Source organism: Aquarana catesbeiana, linkage group LG13, assembly GCF_042186555.1.
Source record: "Aquarana catesbeiana isolate 2022-GZ linkage group LG13, ASM4218655v1, whole genome shotgun sequence".
Taxonomy (NCBI): domain Eukaryota; kingdom Metazoa; phylum Chordata; class Amphibia; order Anura; family Ranidae; genus Aquarana; species Aquarana catesbeiana.
Genome location: NC_133336.1, coordinates 198,311,412 through 198,330,718, shown reverse-complemented (window position 1 = coordinate 198,330,718; position 19,307 = coordinate 198,311,412). Strand labels below are relative to the sequence as shown.

General features: G+C 43.4%; 1 protein-coding gene across 2 annotated transcripts in view; it reads right to left on the bottom strand.

Moving 5' to 3' along the window:
- The window catches only part of LOC141117482 (uncharacterized), a 47,848-nt gene that overhangs the window by 20,490 nt on the left and 8,051 nt on the right, over nt 1–19,307 (bottom strand). Inside the window, exons 2-3 of one of the 2 annotated variants that reach the window (XM_073610374.1) lie at nt 14,126–14,449; nt 11,090–11,143 (exon numbers count right to left, since the gene is read on the bottom strand). In XM_073610374.1, coding sequence (XP_073466475.1) covers nt 11,090–11,143; nt 14,126–14,449 — 378 coding nt within the window. The remainder of the gene's footprint in view (nt 1–11,089; nt 11,144–14,125; nt 14,450–19,307) is intronic. The other variant, XM_073610375.1, reaches the window with a different exon arrangement.

Sequence of the window (19,307 nt, the reverse complement as noted above, 5' to 3'; positions counted from 1 at the left end):
TATGGTCCACGTCACGACTGTCCGTTCAGAAGCCCGAGGGGGAATTCTCCGCCACAAACAAGTCTCCAGAGCATGGATGGTTCCCAAAAAGATAGATAGGACGCCAATAGTGCAGATCAAATGACGTATTTTATTGGATATAACCAATAATCAACAAACGATTTAAAAAAACGTGATCACGTGTAAAACAATAAAATCAAGTGTAGGAAAGAGTAAGGCTCACCCGACGTGTTTCGTCCACATGGACTTCAACAGGGGCATCACTTATGATATACAAGAGAAGATTTCTACATCAGTCCAACATTCATATTTAGCCTATGTTTGGGACTCTCTTGTATCAGATTCATAGCCATACATTGGGACTTTACTATATCCCGTCTAATATTCAATTTTTTGGTATTATGCTTTATGTGTTTCAGCTATGTATATATTGGTAATGGTCACCATGTCTGATGTGCCTTTTACCATTTGTTATCATTTTTAGTGCTGCATTTCACTTTTACGTCTGTATGCTAGTCCGACGGACGAAAACCGACGCTAGGGCAGCTATTGGCTATCAACTTCCTTACTTTAGTCTGGTCGTACGTCATCACGTACGAATCCGTCGGACTTCGTTGTGATCGTGTGTAGGCAAGTCCGTTCATTCGAAAGTCCGTCAGAAGTCCGTCAAAAGTCCGTCGGAAACACCGTCGGACCTAGTCTGCCGGAAATAAATGTAAGTAAGGTCCTTTGCGCTATCAAAGTGAATGTATAATATAGTACTCTGATAGTCTGCCGGAAAGTCCGGTCGTGTGTACGCGGTATTACACTTAAAATCAGAATCATGTCATCGTACATTCATATGAGTGGGTCACAGAAACGTAAAAAAGAAGCAGCAGGGGGAGAATATTAAAAACCCCAAATAACTAGTTTTTTTACCCAACCTACTGCTGCAAGTGCATCATGTGATATTGCAGGAACACATTATGTTATTGGTAGTCTCGATAAGGGCTGCAGCCCTAGTGCAGAAGCAGAGCAACCACTAGCCAGTACCAGTCAGTCTGACTCAGAGACACCAATACGAATTGCTGCTTACATAGAGGAAAAAAATATTTTAGCAGAAAAACATGTCACAGACAGAGGTCATTATCCCATCACAATCACCAATGCAGGCATCAAAAGGCTTACTATTGTAAATAGTCCATGCAAACCAAAAGAACCATTTCCAAGAGATGACAAAGATGGGAGGTGTTTCTCTGCCAAATATTATGAGAGAATCACTAAGACCTTAAAATACCGGTTATGTGGTTGTGTTTTTCGCCAAACTTAATGCAGCCTACTGTGAGCCCTGCTGGTTGTTTGGTGACCACAAAAAGCAGGGATTTGAACATGCATAGTCAAAGGGCATGCAAAAATGGCAGAGGCTGTCATCAAGGATAAAAAAGCATGACTAGCAAAGCGCACATGGAAGTATGTATAGTTTATGACCAGTGGAGACGTCACAAAACAATAGATGAAGAAAACAAAACAAAAAAATTAGAAAAGAGAGTAACTTTTGGAAGCAGGTATTGCAAAGAATTGTCAATGTTACTCTGACAATGGCTACAGCTAACCTTACCTTCCGTGGTCACCAAGAGCATTTAGGAGAACTGAACAATGGAAATGTCCTCTCCATAATAGAGTTATTGGCCACGTATGATCCTGTTCTTAAAGAATTGCTGCAGTTACCCAAAGGGACTGTTGAGTACCTGAGCCCAAAAATTCAGAATGAGCTTATTAATATTCTGGCAACCAAAGTCAAAAATAACATTGTTGCAGAGATTAAACAGTCCCATTTTTATTCTGTCATCATGGATACCATACAGGACATATCAAAAGTAGACCAGCTGAGTCAAGTCTTCAGATATGTTGTTCTTGAAAGAGATAGAAATTTGAGAGCTACGGGTATAAGAATAGAGGAGGCCTTTCTAGGCTTTCACACCAATGAAAATCCAACAGCTGCTGGCCTTGAAACTACAAAAATTCAGTGCATAGAATCTACAGGTCTGGAATTGCAAAAGTGCCGTGGCCAGGGGTATGATGGAGCTGCTACCACGAGTGGCATTTATTCCGGTGTGCAGGCCTGCATTTTAAGCAAGGAAAAAAACTCCTGTGCTGCACACAACCTTAATTTGGTTATACAAGATGCAGTAACTTTCTCATTTTTTTTGACATGGTGCAGGCTTTATATATTTTTTTTGGAGAAAGTATCCAGAGGTGGGCCTTGTTATCGTTTGCATCCAAATCATCTCTAACCTTAAAAAAAGCTCTGCCCTACACGGTGGTCATCTCGATATGACTCATTGCTTGCCTTACGGTTCATATTTTTAGACATCATGCAGGCATTGTCAAAGCTTATGCTGGTCTCAACTAAACCGAAAGAGATGAAGCTAGTAACCTGAAGAAAAAAAATTGAATCTTTTGAGTTCATTTTCTCCATTGTCCTGATGTTCAAAATATTCGAAAAAATAAATTTGATTTCCAAAGTGCTTCAGTCTAAAGAATTGGATCTCTCCAATGCAGTACATCTAATACAGAATGCCATTCACACTCTTACCACCTATAGAAATCATTTTGATGATGCCAAGAAAAATGCTAGTGTCTTACGGAAAAATGGGGCATTCAAGCCAAATTTGCAAACAAGAGGAACAAGAAGGTCAAGTGGCACTTTGATGAGCTGTGCATGGATGAAAGGCTTCAGGACCCTGAAGAAAATTTTAAAGCATTAGTCTTCTTTGGGTGTTTAGATGTAACTGTAAACCCATTACATAACCGTTTTGAGGGCATGAACACCACCATACTGCAAAGGTTCAATATTGTTCAGCTTGCAGTGCTCTCTTCTGTGCAAGATGAGACCTTGTACAAAGAAGCAGCAACATTGCAAGAACACTATCAAGAGGACTTGCCTCCAGATTTTCCCATCCAATTGTGTAGTTTCCTTTTAGCACTTCAAGAAGACATCTGCAAGTGTTCCAGTGTAAAAGACTTGGCCAGTCTTTTACTAATTGACAATTGTGTCTTGTCTTCGACTGTGCCAGATGTGTGCATAGCACTTTTGCTGTTTCTAACGCTACCAGTGACAGTGTCATCTGCGGAAAGATCCTTCTCAAAGTTAAAATGAATAAAAATGACCTAAGGAGCACAGTTTCACAGCAGAGGCTTTCTGACCTGGCAGTTTTAAGTATTGAAAACCTGAGAGCCAGGAATCTTGACCGCCAAGACATTATAGATAAGTTTGCTGAGGTTAAGACACGACAACGTAACTTTTAATAGTCGTCAGTAAGTATAAGGTTGTTGAACAGAAAGTTGGTTTCGTTTTTTGTTGAAAGTTTCTTTTAACCTCAAGTTCTCCTGTTGGTTGACTAACAAAGTTTATAATAATCCTAAATAATCAATTGTACTAACACAGTTCGGCCTCATGCACACTGGACGTTTTTTACAGTGGCTGTTTTTGGCTTCAGACGTTTTTTTTGTTTTTTTTCCTGCAGCCAGTAAACTTACCGGCGTGTTATCCTATGTGTCTATGCACGCATAGGGGGTTATTTACTAAAGGAAAATCCACTTTGCACTGCAAGTGCACTTGCAAGTAAAGTCGCTGTAGATCCGAGGGGGACATGCAAGGAAAATAAAAAACAGCATTTTAGCTTGCACATGATTGGATGATAAAATCAGCAGAGCTTCCCCTCATTTCAGATCTACCCCTTAGATTTAGAGCGACTGCACTTCCAAGTGCACTTGCAGTGCAAAGTGGATTTGCCTTTCGTAAATAACCCCCATAGGCTGTTATCAGCAGTCTTTGGCAGGGACGTTTTCTGGCTGGGAAAAACCCCCCAGAACTAGTGGGTTTTGAGAGGCAGGTTTTCAGCTGTAAAACAGCTCCAACTCTGAAAAAAAGCTGAAAAGAGCTTAAAAACACTGAAAAACGCGGCTATTCAGAGTTTATCGGCATTTTACCGACCGGCTCCTGTACATATACGTTGGCACTTTGAAGGTGGATATCTCGGTAACGGCAGCAGCTGCTGGCACAACCGAGGTATCCATCTTTTCAGGAGCCGGTCGTGTTTACGATAATAGTGGTCTCTGCGGTGGATTCGCCGCAAGATCACCGTTATCAGCGGCGGGAGAGGTGCCACCCCCTCCCGCGCCCTCCGCCGCTTACCGGAGCCGTCGGTAGCGGCGGAGGCGATCGGGACCTGTCATGTCTGTGGTATGGAGACGAGTGAGGGAAAGATGGACCCCACCCGTCTCCATACCATAGGAGGGCGGAAGCGACGCCATATTGTCAGCTCCGCCCATACGTCTTAAAGGCATATTTTTTGTTGTCATTTTTTCAAATGACAATTTTTTTTTTTTTTTGGCATTTAAGTCCAAATATGAGATCTGAGGACTTTTTGACCCCAGATCTTATATTTTCAAGCCTGAGGAAGGGACACGCATGTCCCGAATGCGAGCACCTCCCGCCGACCCGAGTGACGTCCGCCACAGCGAGCAGTGTCAACCATCGGTCCCCCTCCCTATCCACCAGACAGCACAGTAAACCAGCAGTGTGACCGGCATAGGATCGGATCCAGGAGACACAGCCACCGGCACATCTTACCGGACCTCCCCCACTCTCACCCGGCTGCTGGGAGCGGATGATAATCCATGCCTATTGTGCCTTCACTTTTGTGAGTGTTTTTAACCATTTCATTGATTAAACCAGCCTATATACCGCACTTAGAGGGCGCTGTTCTTTCTTGTTTTCTCTTATATTTAAGAGGACCTGTCATGCTTTTTTCTATTACAAGGGATGTTTACATTCCTTGTAATAGGAATAAAAGTGATCCAATTTTTTTTTTTTTAAAAACAGTGAAAAAATAAATAAAATAAATAAGAAAAACATTTTTTTTTAAAGCGCCCCGTCTAGACGAGCTCGCATGCAGAAGCAAACGCATACGTGAGTAGCGACCGCATATGAAAACGGTGGTCAAACCACACATGTGAGGTATCGCCGTGATCGGTAGAGCAAGAGCAATAATTCTAGCCCTAGACCTCCTCTGTAACTCAAAACATGCAACCTGTAGAATTTTTTAAACGTCGCCTATGTAGATTTTTAAGGGTAAAAGTTTAACGCCATTCCTCGAGCGGGTACAATTTTGAAGCGTGACATGTTGGGTATCAATTTACTTGGCGTAACACTATATTTCACAATATTACAAAAATTGGGCTAACTTTACTGTTGTCTTATTTTTTATTCAAAAAAGTGATTTTTTTCCAAAAAAAGTGCGCTTATAAGACCGCTGCGCAAATACGGTGCGAAAAAAAGTATTGCATTGACCGCCATTTTATTCTCTAGGGTGTTAGAAAAAAAACAATATATAATGTTTGGGGGTTCTAAGTAATTTTCTAGCAAAAAAAAAACTGTTTTAAACATGTAAACACCTAAAATCCAAAACGAGGCTGGTCCTTAAAGTGGAGTTCCATCCACTTTTACAACTCATCATCATCCCTCACTAAACTGTGCACTGTAAACAAATTGGATATTAAAAAAAAAATTTCTCAGCACCTACTGTATATCTGCTGTATTCATTTTTCACTTCCTCCTCCCTGACCGTGGCCCATCGCATCATTTCCTGTTTGCAATGCCTTCTGGGAAGGAGCAGCAACTTCCTCTGACACTGCCGTTGCTATGGAAACCTGACCTATTGCACTGCTTGTGCTGCACTGAGCATGTGCGAGATCTGCAAGGATGAGATCCATGAAGAAATACAGTCTGGCTTCAGACGCCCACACTTAAGATGGCCACAGCCTGCTGTAAGTTTATAGAATAACAAACTACTGCTATAAACTAACAAAACAGACCTTAGTTTACAGACTAACTTTACTAGAATACATTAAGCTTGTGCATTATAGGGGTATTTTTATTTAAAAAGTATCATTTCGGCCGGAACACCACTTTAAGTGATTAAACCATAAGCTTTAATGGGAGTATAGTTTGGCTAAAAAATGCTGAAAAACTCACTGTACAGCTACAGCTTTCTACAGCTAACATAACTGACTTTTTTTTATAACGTCCAGTGTGCATTAAAGTTCTGTTAACTTGTTTTACTGACTGGTTAGAAAGCATGTTTATGTCCATCTGCCTCATTTTTAATTAAGAATATCTGTTGCAACTGTATTTTGTATATAATGCACTAGATGATAATATCCTGGCCAAACAATTTCCTCAAAAATTCAGTGGTTCTGTAAAAAAAAAAAAAAAATGTAATTTTTGCCACAAAATGCTCATTAGTAATTTAAAACTATGGGGTTTATTTACTAAAACTAAAGAGGGCAAAAGTAGTCACAATTCTGCAGAGAGACCAATCAGCTTCCAGATTTTATTGCTAAAGCTTAATTAAACAAGCTGAGGTAAGAAGCTGATTGGTTTCTCTGCAGAATTGTGACTACTTTTGCCCTCTCTATCTTTAGTAAGTAAACCCCTATGTGTATTAATGGTGAAAGTGAAGGCAGATGCTGACATAAATATGGGCATGTATTTTTTTCATTGTTCATTGTCTTTCTCCTTTCCACAACTCAGACAGTTTCATCGTTTTACTGTTCCACAGTTCATGTTGAAATTTGATTTTGTTTTGAAGAAGAGTTAACATACATGGAGATGGATTCACTTTTTAATTACTGGCCCTGTTGAGTAAGTATAGTAATTTAGTGATATCAGTGACTGGCAAATGTTTTTTATCTACGAATTGATAACAAAAACTTGTGGTAGGCAGGGCCGGATTCCTCACAAGGCCACCGAGGCCAGGCCTCAGGGCGGCAGTAGTGCGGGGGCGGCGCCGCTCCTGCGGCGACTTCTCGGCCGCCTCTCCCCCCCCCCACACTAACATAGCCCCTGCAAAGTTTCTTAGTCCTGGCAAGCAGGGGCGAGCAGTGGCGGGCTGGGCCGGGGCGTGCCGCTGATTGGCTGCTGCGCTGCACTCTGGGAGTTGTAGTCTGGCCTCACTGAAGTTCCTGGCGGTGGGAGGAATTCAGAAGCTCAACAGACTACAACTCCCACCTCCCAGGAGCCTCAGAGGCAGCCGGCACGTCACACATGACCTGAGCAGTTGTGAGCTGCGACCGGGCGCTGGCTTGAGGAGAGGCAGAGACAAGAAGTGACTGAGATTTTTCACTCCCTCTGAAGAGGCACTGCAAGGAGAGTAAGTACCTAGCTGTAACACAGACCCTGACACACCCCCAGCTGACCCCCCACATTCCATGGGCACTGATCAGGCTGCACTGATGATGGGCACTGGTGAGGCAGGCGGCACTGATTAGGCTGCAATTATGGGCACTGTCTGCATGGGTAAGGCGGAACTGATCAGAAGGCACTGATGGGCACTGTCTGCAATGGGGAGGCGGCATGGATGGGCACTGATCAGGCTGCACTTATGAGCACTGTCTGCACTAGTGAGGCTGCATTGATGGGCACTGATGATGGTGAGCCGATTCGGTGGTTTAACCACTTCAGCCCCGGAAGGATTTACCCCCTTCCTGACCAGGCCATTTTTTGCGATACGGCACTGCATCGCTTTAACTGACAATTGCGCGGTCGTGTGATTTTGTACCCAAACAAAATTGATGTCTTTTTTTCCCCACAAATGGAGCTCTCTTTTGGTGGTATTTGGTCAAGGTTTTTGTCTTTTGCGCTACAAACAAAAAAAGAACGAAATTTTGAAAAAAAACAACCAATTCTTTTAACTTTTTGCTATAATAAATATCCCAAAAAGTATATATATATTTCTTCATCAGTCTAGGCCAATATGTATTTTTTTTACATATTTTTGGTAAAAATAAAAAAAAGTTATAGTGTCTGCGTCTACAAAATAGGGAATAGATTTGACATTTGTATTATTTTTATTTTTTTCTAGTAATGGCAGTGATCAGCGATTTTTAGCAGGACTGCGACATTGCGGCAGACAGATCGGACACTTGACACTTTTTTTGGGACCACTGACATTTATACAGCGATCAGAGCTAAAAATAGCCACTGATTACTGTATAAATGTCACTGGCAGGAAACGGGTTAACACTAGGGGGCGATCAAGGGGTTAAATGTTCCATAGGAAGGTGTTTCTAACTTCATCAAAACTGACTGAGCTGTGTGACACAAGTCCAGAGCTCACTGCTGCCTCTATTTTCATGCATTTTTCTGCCATCATTTGCTGCTAATCGCCAAATCTAGGCTGCAGAATTTGGGCAGGAGAAGGGAGAGGGGGGAGCTGGGGGGTGCAGGAGTTTTTTTTGTGTGTGTGTTGCAATTTATGTGTTGCTTTGCACCCTTTGAAATTCCTTCATGTGTTGCTTTTGGGTTTTGTGTTGCGTTCTATGCAACATTGTGCAGTGTAGTTTGTAGGTGCATTGTGTTGGAGATTTTATTTTTTTACTTTTTGTTATTAGGCATTGTGATGTCATAGTGCTGTAGACTGTCAGCCCAGCTGTTTTGTGGAGTGTGACAATAAGGGCACAGATCAGGGCTGTCAGTGTGTTTGTGGCTTAGTGCAGAACAGCTGGACTGTCCTGCAATGCTGCCTGGGATCTGATCTCTATTATTATCATTATTATTTATCATAAAAAATGCAGTACTGGTTAGGATTTGCACTGTGCACTGTATTATTATTATAGACATTTTCTGCATTACAAAGTATTTTCGGTACAATTAAAGCCAGTTATTTTCAGTGTTCTTGTGTGTGTGGAGATATGTTTTTAAGTGATCTATTATAGCAGTCATCGATAAAGGCCGAAAATGGTTTTGTGTGTGTGTGTGTGTGTGTGTGTGTGTGTGTGTGTGTGTAGGGGGGGGGGGCGTCGGGGGCGGCATTGAAGGACCCGGCCTTGGGGCGGCAAAGGGAGTAAATCCGGGCCTGGTGGTAGGGGACTATTGTTTTGCAATGCAGAGGATGTTGTCCAAGAGTGGACCTTTTGATGAGAGTTCATGTGAATAACATTGATAAAGTATGGAAGTTGAAGAAGTCCGTCAAAATGATTTTTCACTTAACTTGGGAAATCTGTCAAAATGAAATTCCAATTATTTTAATTATCACTATTGTATCACTATTGTTAAAGCCCTTGATGAATGCTAAAGTGCAAATGCTCCTCTACCACATTGTTTGCGTTATCAAGCTTTAAGTTAATCATTTTGGGAATGAACAGTCTGATCACAAGTGGATGGCCACCTTCAGTCAAGCTATTTGACATTTGGACTTATGTTGCACTTATCAGGTCAATGCATGGTCATCTTCTCTTATCTTTCTGTCCTACTCTAGGCAGTGGCGTCTCCAGCTTTCAAATTTAGGGGGGGCACATGGGGGGACAGGGACAAAAGTAGGGGGGCAACTATAAAAGGCATATACATATATATATATATATATATATATATATATATCCTGGGGCCCTTTACTACGACCCCACAACGGGCCCTTTCACATGTTCTGCAGTGAGCTCCCTTCCTACTGTATTGGGGTCCCCCAGGGTGGCAGAAAACAAGAGATATATGTCACCAGCATATCAAGAAAATATAAGGTTCCAAAGCAGTGGGAGAACTATCAGGGTTGCAAAGGTTGTCTTGCCACCGGGCCCTGGTGTTCTGCCACTGTGGGGTTCCCCAGCCTCCTCTTGCTGTCCTGCCCCTGCTATTGACAGCTCTGGTCTGGCATCTCTTGGAATTTACAGGCTGGTCCTCCTGTCCTAAGGACGGGAGAAATCAGTAACTGAAAGTCCTGGTGGAGTCCTTCCTGCAACTCGCTGGCTCGAGCAGATCAGGCAGCCGTGGTTGTGTGAACGCTCGCATTATGCAGTGTCAGCGAGCAGGGGAGGGGGGAGGAATCACCCGCAGGAGCTGACTGGGGACTCTCTCCCTCTTAGACATTGATTTTTTGTAAAAAAAAAAAAAAAAAAATTTTTTTTTTTTTGGGGGGGCACATGGTGGGGCACAGCATGATGTTGGGGGGGTCAGGGCCCCCTCTGCCCCCCCCCCTAGGGTCGCCATTGACTCTAGGCCTATCTCTATTTACAGACAGTCTCCTCATACAGATAAGGACTACTGCCAAAGCTCTAATCTGCTGCATAGACAACTGCTAAGAACTTTTGTAGGTTTATCTATTTTTTTTTTCTTTTACTTTATTGCACTGCACACTTTTTAAAATGTAAACTGTAATGGTATAGGACTAGTAATGGTCTATCTACCCCAAGAAGGGAAGCCTCTCAATGCCTCTACAAATTCAAGGGGAATTCAAAAGAATTGGAGAGGTATGTCAAAATTGGATAGTTTCTACAAAATCTTTTTAATTACCCTGTCAATAAAGCCCTGAACTAAATCCTTAGCCACTTGTAGTATCCTGGCACGCTGGATCCTGGCAGGTGGTAGTGGGTGGGGGGGGCAGGTCAACTTTTGCTTCGGGGCCCACAAGCTGCAAGCTACGCCTCTGCAGTCTGGTCTTGGTAAGATGAGAAATGGGAACTAAATTGTGTGGATTGCAGTTGCAGCCAGAGGGTGCAGGGTAATGGTTGCATTGAGTACAGTTAGATGGAGGCCCATAAATGTATTTTCCACTGGCCACTGGGAACCATTGAGAACATTTTCTATGAGCCCATATATTAGTAGCTTATAATTACCTTTGAGAGTTAAAGGGTGTGAAGCTGGCTCTGCCATTGTTCCTCAAGTCCTTTTTGCTTTCGATGGTTCTTAAAAGTTGGACTAAGTCTCTAGTTCCTACACAGTATTTCATAGACAGCGCATTTAGAAGACACTCCTACCTAGACAAACTCCTGCTTACGTGACAAACTCCAGCCAAAGCTGATCCAAAACATGGTAGGGAAGAACGTGCCTACCCAATGCTTCTTTGTTACCAAGGCCATGGCCAATCCTTCCCAAAAGGAAGCCATATCTCACGATACTATCCCGGGATCTTGTTGTTTTGATACTAATACCTTAATTTTTTTTTTTAGCTGAGGTTTCCAGAAAACAAAAAAAGAATCATTTAATATGTCTGTAAAAAAGTAACCCGAGTTTTTCAAAGCTACAGCTGTAAATGTGTATGAAGGGTCTCCTTACCTGTGGATATTGAGTAGTAGTTGTCTTTGTTTGGAGTGCTCTTTATCAGCTTATCTAAAAAGCATCAACATTTTTTTGTTAAATTTGCAGTGATTTAGTGCTTTAGTTTACCTTCTACTTATTTTGGCAGGACTCCCATAGAAACATAAACAGAACGTACTCTATGCACACATGGTTCCTGGTGGGGATGGAATCCAGGACCTCAACTCTACAAGGTGAGAATACCTTGTAGCACTGGAGTCATGTTCTCATGCTCATCTCCAGAACCTAGTTGTACAAACTCCTATAGACTTCTCAACAATTGTGTTATGAGAGGGCCAATCTGATTGGATATATATTGGATGGATTACTAGGGTGGCTTTTCTGCATAGGCATTGGTACATCTAAATCAGGGTCAATAGAAATTTTGCAAAACATTTGTAAAGAGAGTGGCCAGCCTGCAGTGGTGGCATGTAAACAAACTCCTGGCAGCTATAGCAGCTTAGATTTTTAATCCTGACTGCCATCTTTCTTGCAGAAGTAGTTTGGGTGAGTTTAAAAAAATTGGAGAGCAGTGGTCAATCAGCCGGCATCCTCTTGCTGATCTTCCCTGAATAGTATGAACCTAGAAGTGTTCAGCTCTGAGCACTTTTAGGTTCAGAGATGTCAATGTCAATGACTCTGGCCAGGGAATATGCTGTAAAAGCACAGTCTGTGCTCGTTCAGCTTCAACAGAGTACAGAGGTGGCATTAGGGGTTTAATGTCCCTCTAATGTCCCCTGATATTTCTTTAGGGAGAACCTGCACTATGCTATCACACAGAGGGATTGTCAATCCTCTTGTTCTAGCAAAAAGTTAAGTTAAAAAGAAGTTATTTTTTAGAAATGTAAAAAAAAAAGTTTTAAAAACAAAAACAAACTAAAAGCCTAATATGCACACACATATGAACACGAAAGTGCACATATAGAAATGCTTGACATATTTCTAGGGTCATCATTCACTGTTACATCTAAACATTTTCGACCTGTAATGGCTTTTAAAGAATTGAGACAATTTTGAGGCTTGACTTATGTGGTGTCTATTTACTCAATGATAGGGAAAGCCCAGAACTTAAGGACTTTCAATAAAGTTGACTGCTGAAGCCAAATTATAGATGATTTATTTAATATACAAGCCCATAGTTTTAGCTATAGGCAGGGAGAACAATACAGTAAGTACATGGTGACATTCAATATGATTGTTCTGAAATGGATGAGAGCCTCAGTACAATTTATACATTCTACAGGGGGTGGCACCTTGAATAGGACTCTTTTGAAGTACCATTCAACACTTTGGTGATATTCATTGATATACAAATGGTCATTTCACATATACACGTCACTTCCCAAGTTCTGTGGGAAAGCCAGAGATAGAACTTTTCACAGCTAAAAGGTGTGAATGGCATTTGATCACCAAAACAGCTGTTAACTCATATGACTTCTAAACATTTGTAAAATATCTCTGCTTCATCAGAATACATGTTTTGATAATCATAACTAAATGTTTGATAAATAAATAGTTATTCCATTTACCCTATCATCAACGTAACCTCATATTTTAAATGTGAGAGAGAGATGGCATGCACCAATGTTGCAAAGTCATACGTATCCTCTGATCATATAGTTGCAATGCAGCTTTCTGTGCAGAGCTTGTCAGTCAGGTTTACAGAACTCTCATGCCAGTGTTTCTCCCACTGATTGCTCTCCAGAGAAGCCCGTAGCAAAAGATGCAGGGATAGGCGCAGGGATGGCTTGACAGGGTAGCAGGGCCAGCTTGCCAATTAAGGGATAACTGGGTATGTGGAGTTGATGAGAGTAGAGGGGGTGGCCAGAATAGTATGTGGCATAGTTGGGGAGGGGCCAGTGTCCGGTGGTCAGTTGGAGGTCACTGAAAGAAGAAACAGCTCCCACCCTCCCGCCCTGTTGTCTGTATTATATTTGGAACGTTTGGCATACATTGTTGTAAGTTATGGCGGTTGAAATCTTTGAAGGCCTTCTAAAATTAAGACCAGTATAGCATAGTGGGGAACCATCTTGGTATGGGATTCTCGGGAAGATGCCAGGATATGGGTATCAGTGTTGGAAGTTGAAGAGTTGGTATTGTCCCCGAATCAGCATGCTGCGACTGGGGACCTGGTGTGTCACGCTGATACGATATAAATTTGGGGTCTTTTCAGTGCCTTCAAAGATCTACAACATGGTTATGATTGATCTGAAAAAGTATTGTTTGTAAATAATATGTTTATGGTTTATTGTTAATAAATTGGCAGGTACGGCCAAGTTTACTCCAAAAGGGTGTCATCTGGTTATTTAAGATGGTAAACATAATAGTAGGGTATGTGAAAAGGTATTAGGTCAGCTTGCATCTGTCTTACCATAGTCATGTCTAGCACAAGCATGTAGGCAAGTGTTGGGCTGTGCCTTTTTTTTCAGGCTGGCGAGAGACCATTGAGGACTAATTTATTTCCTATTATGTGATCCGGGTGGCCATCTAGGGGAGGCTGGCATCTCCTACTGGATGCCGAAATCCCATGAGATTTGGTTGGCCATCTTGACACAGGAGTGCCTAAATAGCAGATTCTACATATATTTGGTCTGCCGTCAGTGTGAGAGTTGGTCAGGGACAGAGCCTTGCTGGTTAGGGAAAGAGTAGGAGCAGTGATAGGGGGGTACCTGATGGAGAGGGAAGGAGTAGGTTTCCACTTACAAGTGGTTCCTTTTGCCAGTTCTCACCGACAGCCAGATAACTGCAAGGACTTTGGGAGTCTCAGGCTGACCCAGTAAACTTATTCCTCCTCCAAGGAAAGTGCATCCCAGACATTTTATAGTCTGCAAGCTCATGGTATATTACAACTTAAAGAGTGCTTGGCTGATAAGCATCACCTTTACTGCCTGAAGAATTGTATGACCTGCAATATATGTAGTGCTATTGTTGGAAACTGCCTTATTTCTGTAACATTTAAGTATTCACATGTGTTGACTCCTCCCAATAAATAGATTCATCGGTATAAATACTTACTGTACACTGTGAGATTATAGAAATGACTGCACACCCCTGATCTGTGTCTTAGTATACTTGCTGTATATGTCCTTTGGTCTTCTCTGGTCAGTTTATCTATAATTAAGGATCCATTTGCTGTGGTGTTCAGACGTCCTTTATACTTATAATCCCGAATATCAATGGGTTCACCTGGGATTGTTGTAGCAAACTGATGATTGGTACTGGTAATTGACCAGGAGTTGTCTGTGATATTGGTGTAATCCACAGCTAGGACAACCGATTCTCCCTCTACACCGGATACATGTCTTATATTTCCACACGGTACATCAGCTGCCCCTGATACTGAACCACACATGAATATAGAAATAAAGAAAGGTTTTTAATATCTACAAATCTTTACCAGAAATAAGACTATTTGACATTTTACCAATTATACCAATTAAACAGCAACTCCACTAAAAAAATATTTGCACCGTTTGGGGTGGAATGGTGGCGCAGTCCGACTCCCTGTTTGCATTTTTTAGCTTTATCTTAGGTCTTGACTATGCCCTGCCAGATGCTGTATATAGTCCAATGGAAAATCCAGCATGATGCCTCATCTTGTTTCACCCTGTGGCCCTTCCAAATTCTCCATACTTAGCAATACATTCTGGTTTATAGGACTTATTTAGAACCCGTCTGGTTTATGGTGGAGATTTGGGTACATGTAAATGCTTAGGTGGATTGGACAGGCTAAACAGGTTTTCAGGATTGAAAAACATTAAAATGCTATAAGCTAACATAAATAATATAAGAGGGATTTCCTCTGAATAATCTTAAAACACAAAAAGTCTTCTGGTTATTTGGCCCACCAGACTTAACCAAAATGCACTCTATGGCAAACGTTTGTGATCACCTGACCTTCCTACCTACTATATGGGCAAAAGTTTGTGGACACCCCTCCAAAGGATTGAGTTCAGGTGTTTACAGTGATGGGTTCTGTTAATGCCACATCATACAAAGACATTTTAGACATTTGTGCTCTTCCAACCTTTTGGTAACTTTTTCTATTTCACCATGACTGTGCCCCGTGTATAAAGCCCCCACCATAAGGACATGATTTGACCAGTTTGTAGTGGAGGAACTTGAGTGGCCCACATAGAGCCCTGACCTTAACCGTACTGATCACTTTTGGGATGATTTGGAACACTAATGCCCCGTACACACGGTCGGATTTTCCGATGGAAAATGTCCGATCGGAGCGTGTTGTTGGAAATTCCGACCGTGTGTGGGCTCCATCGGACATTTTCCATCGGAGTTTCCGACACACAAAGTTGGAGAGCAGGAGATAAAATTTTCCGACAACAAAATCCGTTGTCGGAAATTCCGATCGTGTGTACACAAATCCGACGGACAAAGTGCCACGCATGCTCAGAATAAATAAAGAGATGAAAGCTATTGGCCACTGCCCCATTTATAGTCCCGACGTACATGTTTTACGTCACCGCGTTTAAAACGATTGGATTTTCCGACAACTTTGTGTGACCGTGTGTATGCAAGACAAGTTTGAGCCAACATCCGTCTGAAAAAATCCTAGGATTTTGTTGTCGGAATGTCCGAACAAAGTCCGACCGTGTGTACGGGGCATTACTGTGATCCAAGTCTTCTCATCCAACATCAGTACCTGACCTCATAAATGTTCTTTTGGCTGAATGGACACAAATTTGTCTCAGGCACCCTCCAAAATGTTATAGGAATCCCTCCCAGAAGAGCAGAGGCTATTATCGTAATGTCCATGATTTTGGATTAGGATGTCCAACAAGCTCATTCAGGTACAATGACCAGATGTCCACAAACCTTTGGCCCTATAGTATATACCTCGCTAAAGTTAGCCACACATATAAGAAACTGATTGTACAATATCCTATCAAATAACCAACACCTATGTAGTGCAAGGGACTTCCTTGTTGTATATAAATGTAAGGGAATTGTTTAGGCAAATATTTACGTATGTGTATGGCTTGTTTTAGGTATACTGGCCCTCTGAAAAGGTTGAGAAGGACGGTCAAGAATGGACAGTCTGCTGAACAGACGATTGCCAAAAAGTTTATTTTTACACTATTTGTTTCTGAGAAACTGAAGAGGAAATGTACATTGTGGTGGAGATTCAGTAAGGCTTCATTATTTGGTCTTAGTGTCTGCAGACAAGGCTAGTAGTTTGTGTTTGGAATGAGTAGTGCACATTAGTTATAGTGAAGTGCACTGCTCTATGCACACTACAAATCCCATAGTCCAAAGTCCATTTCAGAAAAGAGTAAGATAGTGTGGTTAGGTGCCTACATACACTGGGACCAAGACAGGGTGGCTACGTTCCCACATACGGTGGGACCAAAACACGGTGGCTACATTTCTATATACAGTGGGACCAAGACAGGGTGACTACATTCCTACATACAGTGGGACCAAGACAGGGTGGCTATGTGCCTACATACAGTGGGAGCAAGACAGGGTGGCTACCGTCCTATATACAGTGGGAACAAGACAGGCTGGCTACATTCCTGTTTACAGCCGAAGCAATACAGGTTGGCTACATTCCCACATACAGAGGGACCAAGACAGGGCGGCTACGTTCCTACATACAGTGGGACCGAGACAGGATGGCTACGTTCCTACATGCAGTGAGATCAAGACAGGATGGCTACGTTCCTACATGCAGTGAGATCAAGACAGGGTGGCTACGTTCCTACGTTCCTACATACAGTGGGACCGAGACAGGATGGCTACGTTCCTACATGCAGTGAGATCAAGACAGGGTGGCTACGTTCCTACATACAGTGGGACCAAGACAGGGTGGCTATCTTCCTACATACAGTGAAACCAAGAGGGGGGGGCTACGTTCCTATATACAGTGAAACCAAGACAGGGTGGCTACATTCCTATGTAGCATGGCCTCCTAGAGGACTGCTTAGAATTACCCGCTCATCTGCACGGCCATGACCTGGTGAACATTCCAACCCACCTGACACTCTGGGTTTAGACATCCTTGTTTCACTGTGGAGTAATAATCAGACAACTCAGCGTATTTAGGTTCTATGGATATTTTACTTGAACCATGAATAGGAAACGTTGCTACAAAAAGGAGGTAGATCTGCTGAGTTTTAAGCAACAGCGCCATCTCAGCAGATGGATCCTAGCCAGCCTATAATGCTATCCTAAGAAGGGATAGCAGGTCTAAAAGTGATAATATAGGGGCCCCTTGTATCAGTAATGGCAATAAAGTCCACGTTGCAGATCTGATGTTCTTCACTGGCTTGTTGGAGCTCGTTAACTGTAATCCGATTAGGTGTAGTGGGAACAGTAAATATCAATAGAGGGACAAGCGATGCTTTGAGACACTGGAAAGTACGATGCTTTATACTTGTAGTCCATATTGCTACATCTATATACAGTGGGACCAAGACAGGGTGGCTACATTTCTACATACAGTAGACCCAAGACAAGGTGGCTACAGTCTCACATACAGTGGGACCAAGACAGGGTGGTTACGTTCCTACACACAGTGGGACCAAGGCAGAGTGGCTACGCTCCTACATACAGTGGGACCAAGGCAGGGTGGCTACGTTCCTACATACAGTGGGGCCAAGACAGGGTGGCTATGTTCCTACACACAGTGGGACCGAAAAAGGGTGGCTACGATCCTACATACAATGGGACCAAGACAGGGTGGCTACGCTCCTACATACAGTGGGACCAAGGCAGGGTGGCTACGCTCCTACATACAGTGGGACCAAGGCAGGGTGGCTACGCTCCTAGATACAGTAGGACCAAGGCAGGGTGGCTACGTTCCTACATACAGTGGGACCAAGACAGGGTGGCTACACTTCTATATACAGTGGGACCAAGGCAGGGTGGCTACGTTCCTACATACAGTGTGACCAAGACTGGGTGGCTACGTTCCTACACACAGTGGGACTGAAAAAGGGTGGCTACGTTCCTACATACAGTGGGACCAAGACAGGGTGGCAACGCTCCTACACACAGTGGGACCAAAAAAGGGTGGCTACGCTCCTACATACAGTAGGACCAAGGCAGGGTGGCTACGTTCCTACATACAGTGGGACCAAGACAGGGTGGCCACGCTCCTACATACAGTGGGACCAAGGCAGGGTGGCTACGTTCCTACATACAGTGGGACCAAGACAGGGTGGCTACGTTCCTACACACAGTGGGACAGAAAAAGGGTGGCTATGTTCCTACCTACAGTGGGACCAAGACAGGGTGGCTACGCTCCTACATACAATGGAACAAACGCAGAGTGGCTACGCTCCTACATGCAGTGGGACCAAGGCAGGGTGCTACGTTCCCACATACAGTGGGACCAAAAAAGGGTGGCTACGATCCTACATATAGTGGGACCAAGACAGGGTGGCTACGCTCCTACATATAGTGGGACCAAGGCAGGGTGGCTACGCTCCTACATACAGTAGGACCAAGGCAGGGTGGCTACGTTCCTACATACAGTGGGACCAAGACAGGGTGGCCACGCTCCTACATACAGTGGGACCAAGGCAGGGTGGCTACGTTCCTACATACAGTGGGACCAAGACAGGGTGGCTACGTTCCTACACACAGTGGGACAGAAAAAGGGTGGCTATGTTCCTACATACAGTGGGACCAAGACAGGGTGGCTATGCTCCTACATACAATGGAACAAACGCAGAGTGGCTACGCTCCTACATGCAGTGGGACCAAGGCAGGGTGCTACGTTCCCACATACAGTAGGACCAAGACAGGGTGGCTACGTTCCTACACACAGTGGGACCGAAAAAGGGTGGCTACGTTCCTACATATAGTGGGACCAAGACAGGGTGGCTACAGTCCTACACACAGTGGGACTGAAAAAGGGTGGCTACGTTCCTACATACAGTGGGACCAAGACAGGGTGGCTGTGCTCCTACATACAGTGGTACCAAGGCAGGGTGGCTACGTTCCGACACACAGTGGGACTGAACAAGGGTGGCTACAATCCTACATACAGTGGGACTAAGACAGGGTGGCTACGCTCCTACATACAGTGGGACCAAGGCAGGGTGGCTAGGCTCCTACATACAGTAGGACCAAGGCAGGGTGGCTACGTTCCTACATACAGTGGGGCCAAGACAGGGTGGCTACGCTCCTACATACAGTGGGACCAAGGCAGAGTGGCCACGCTCCTACATAC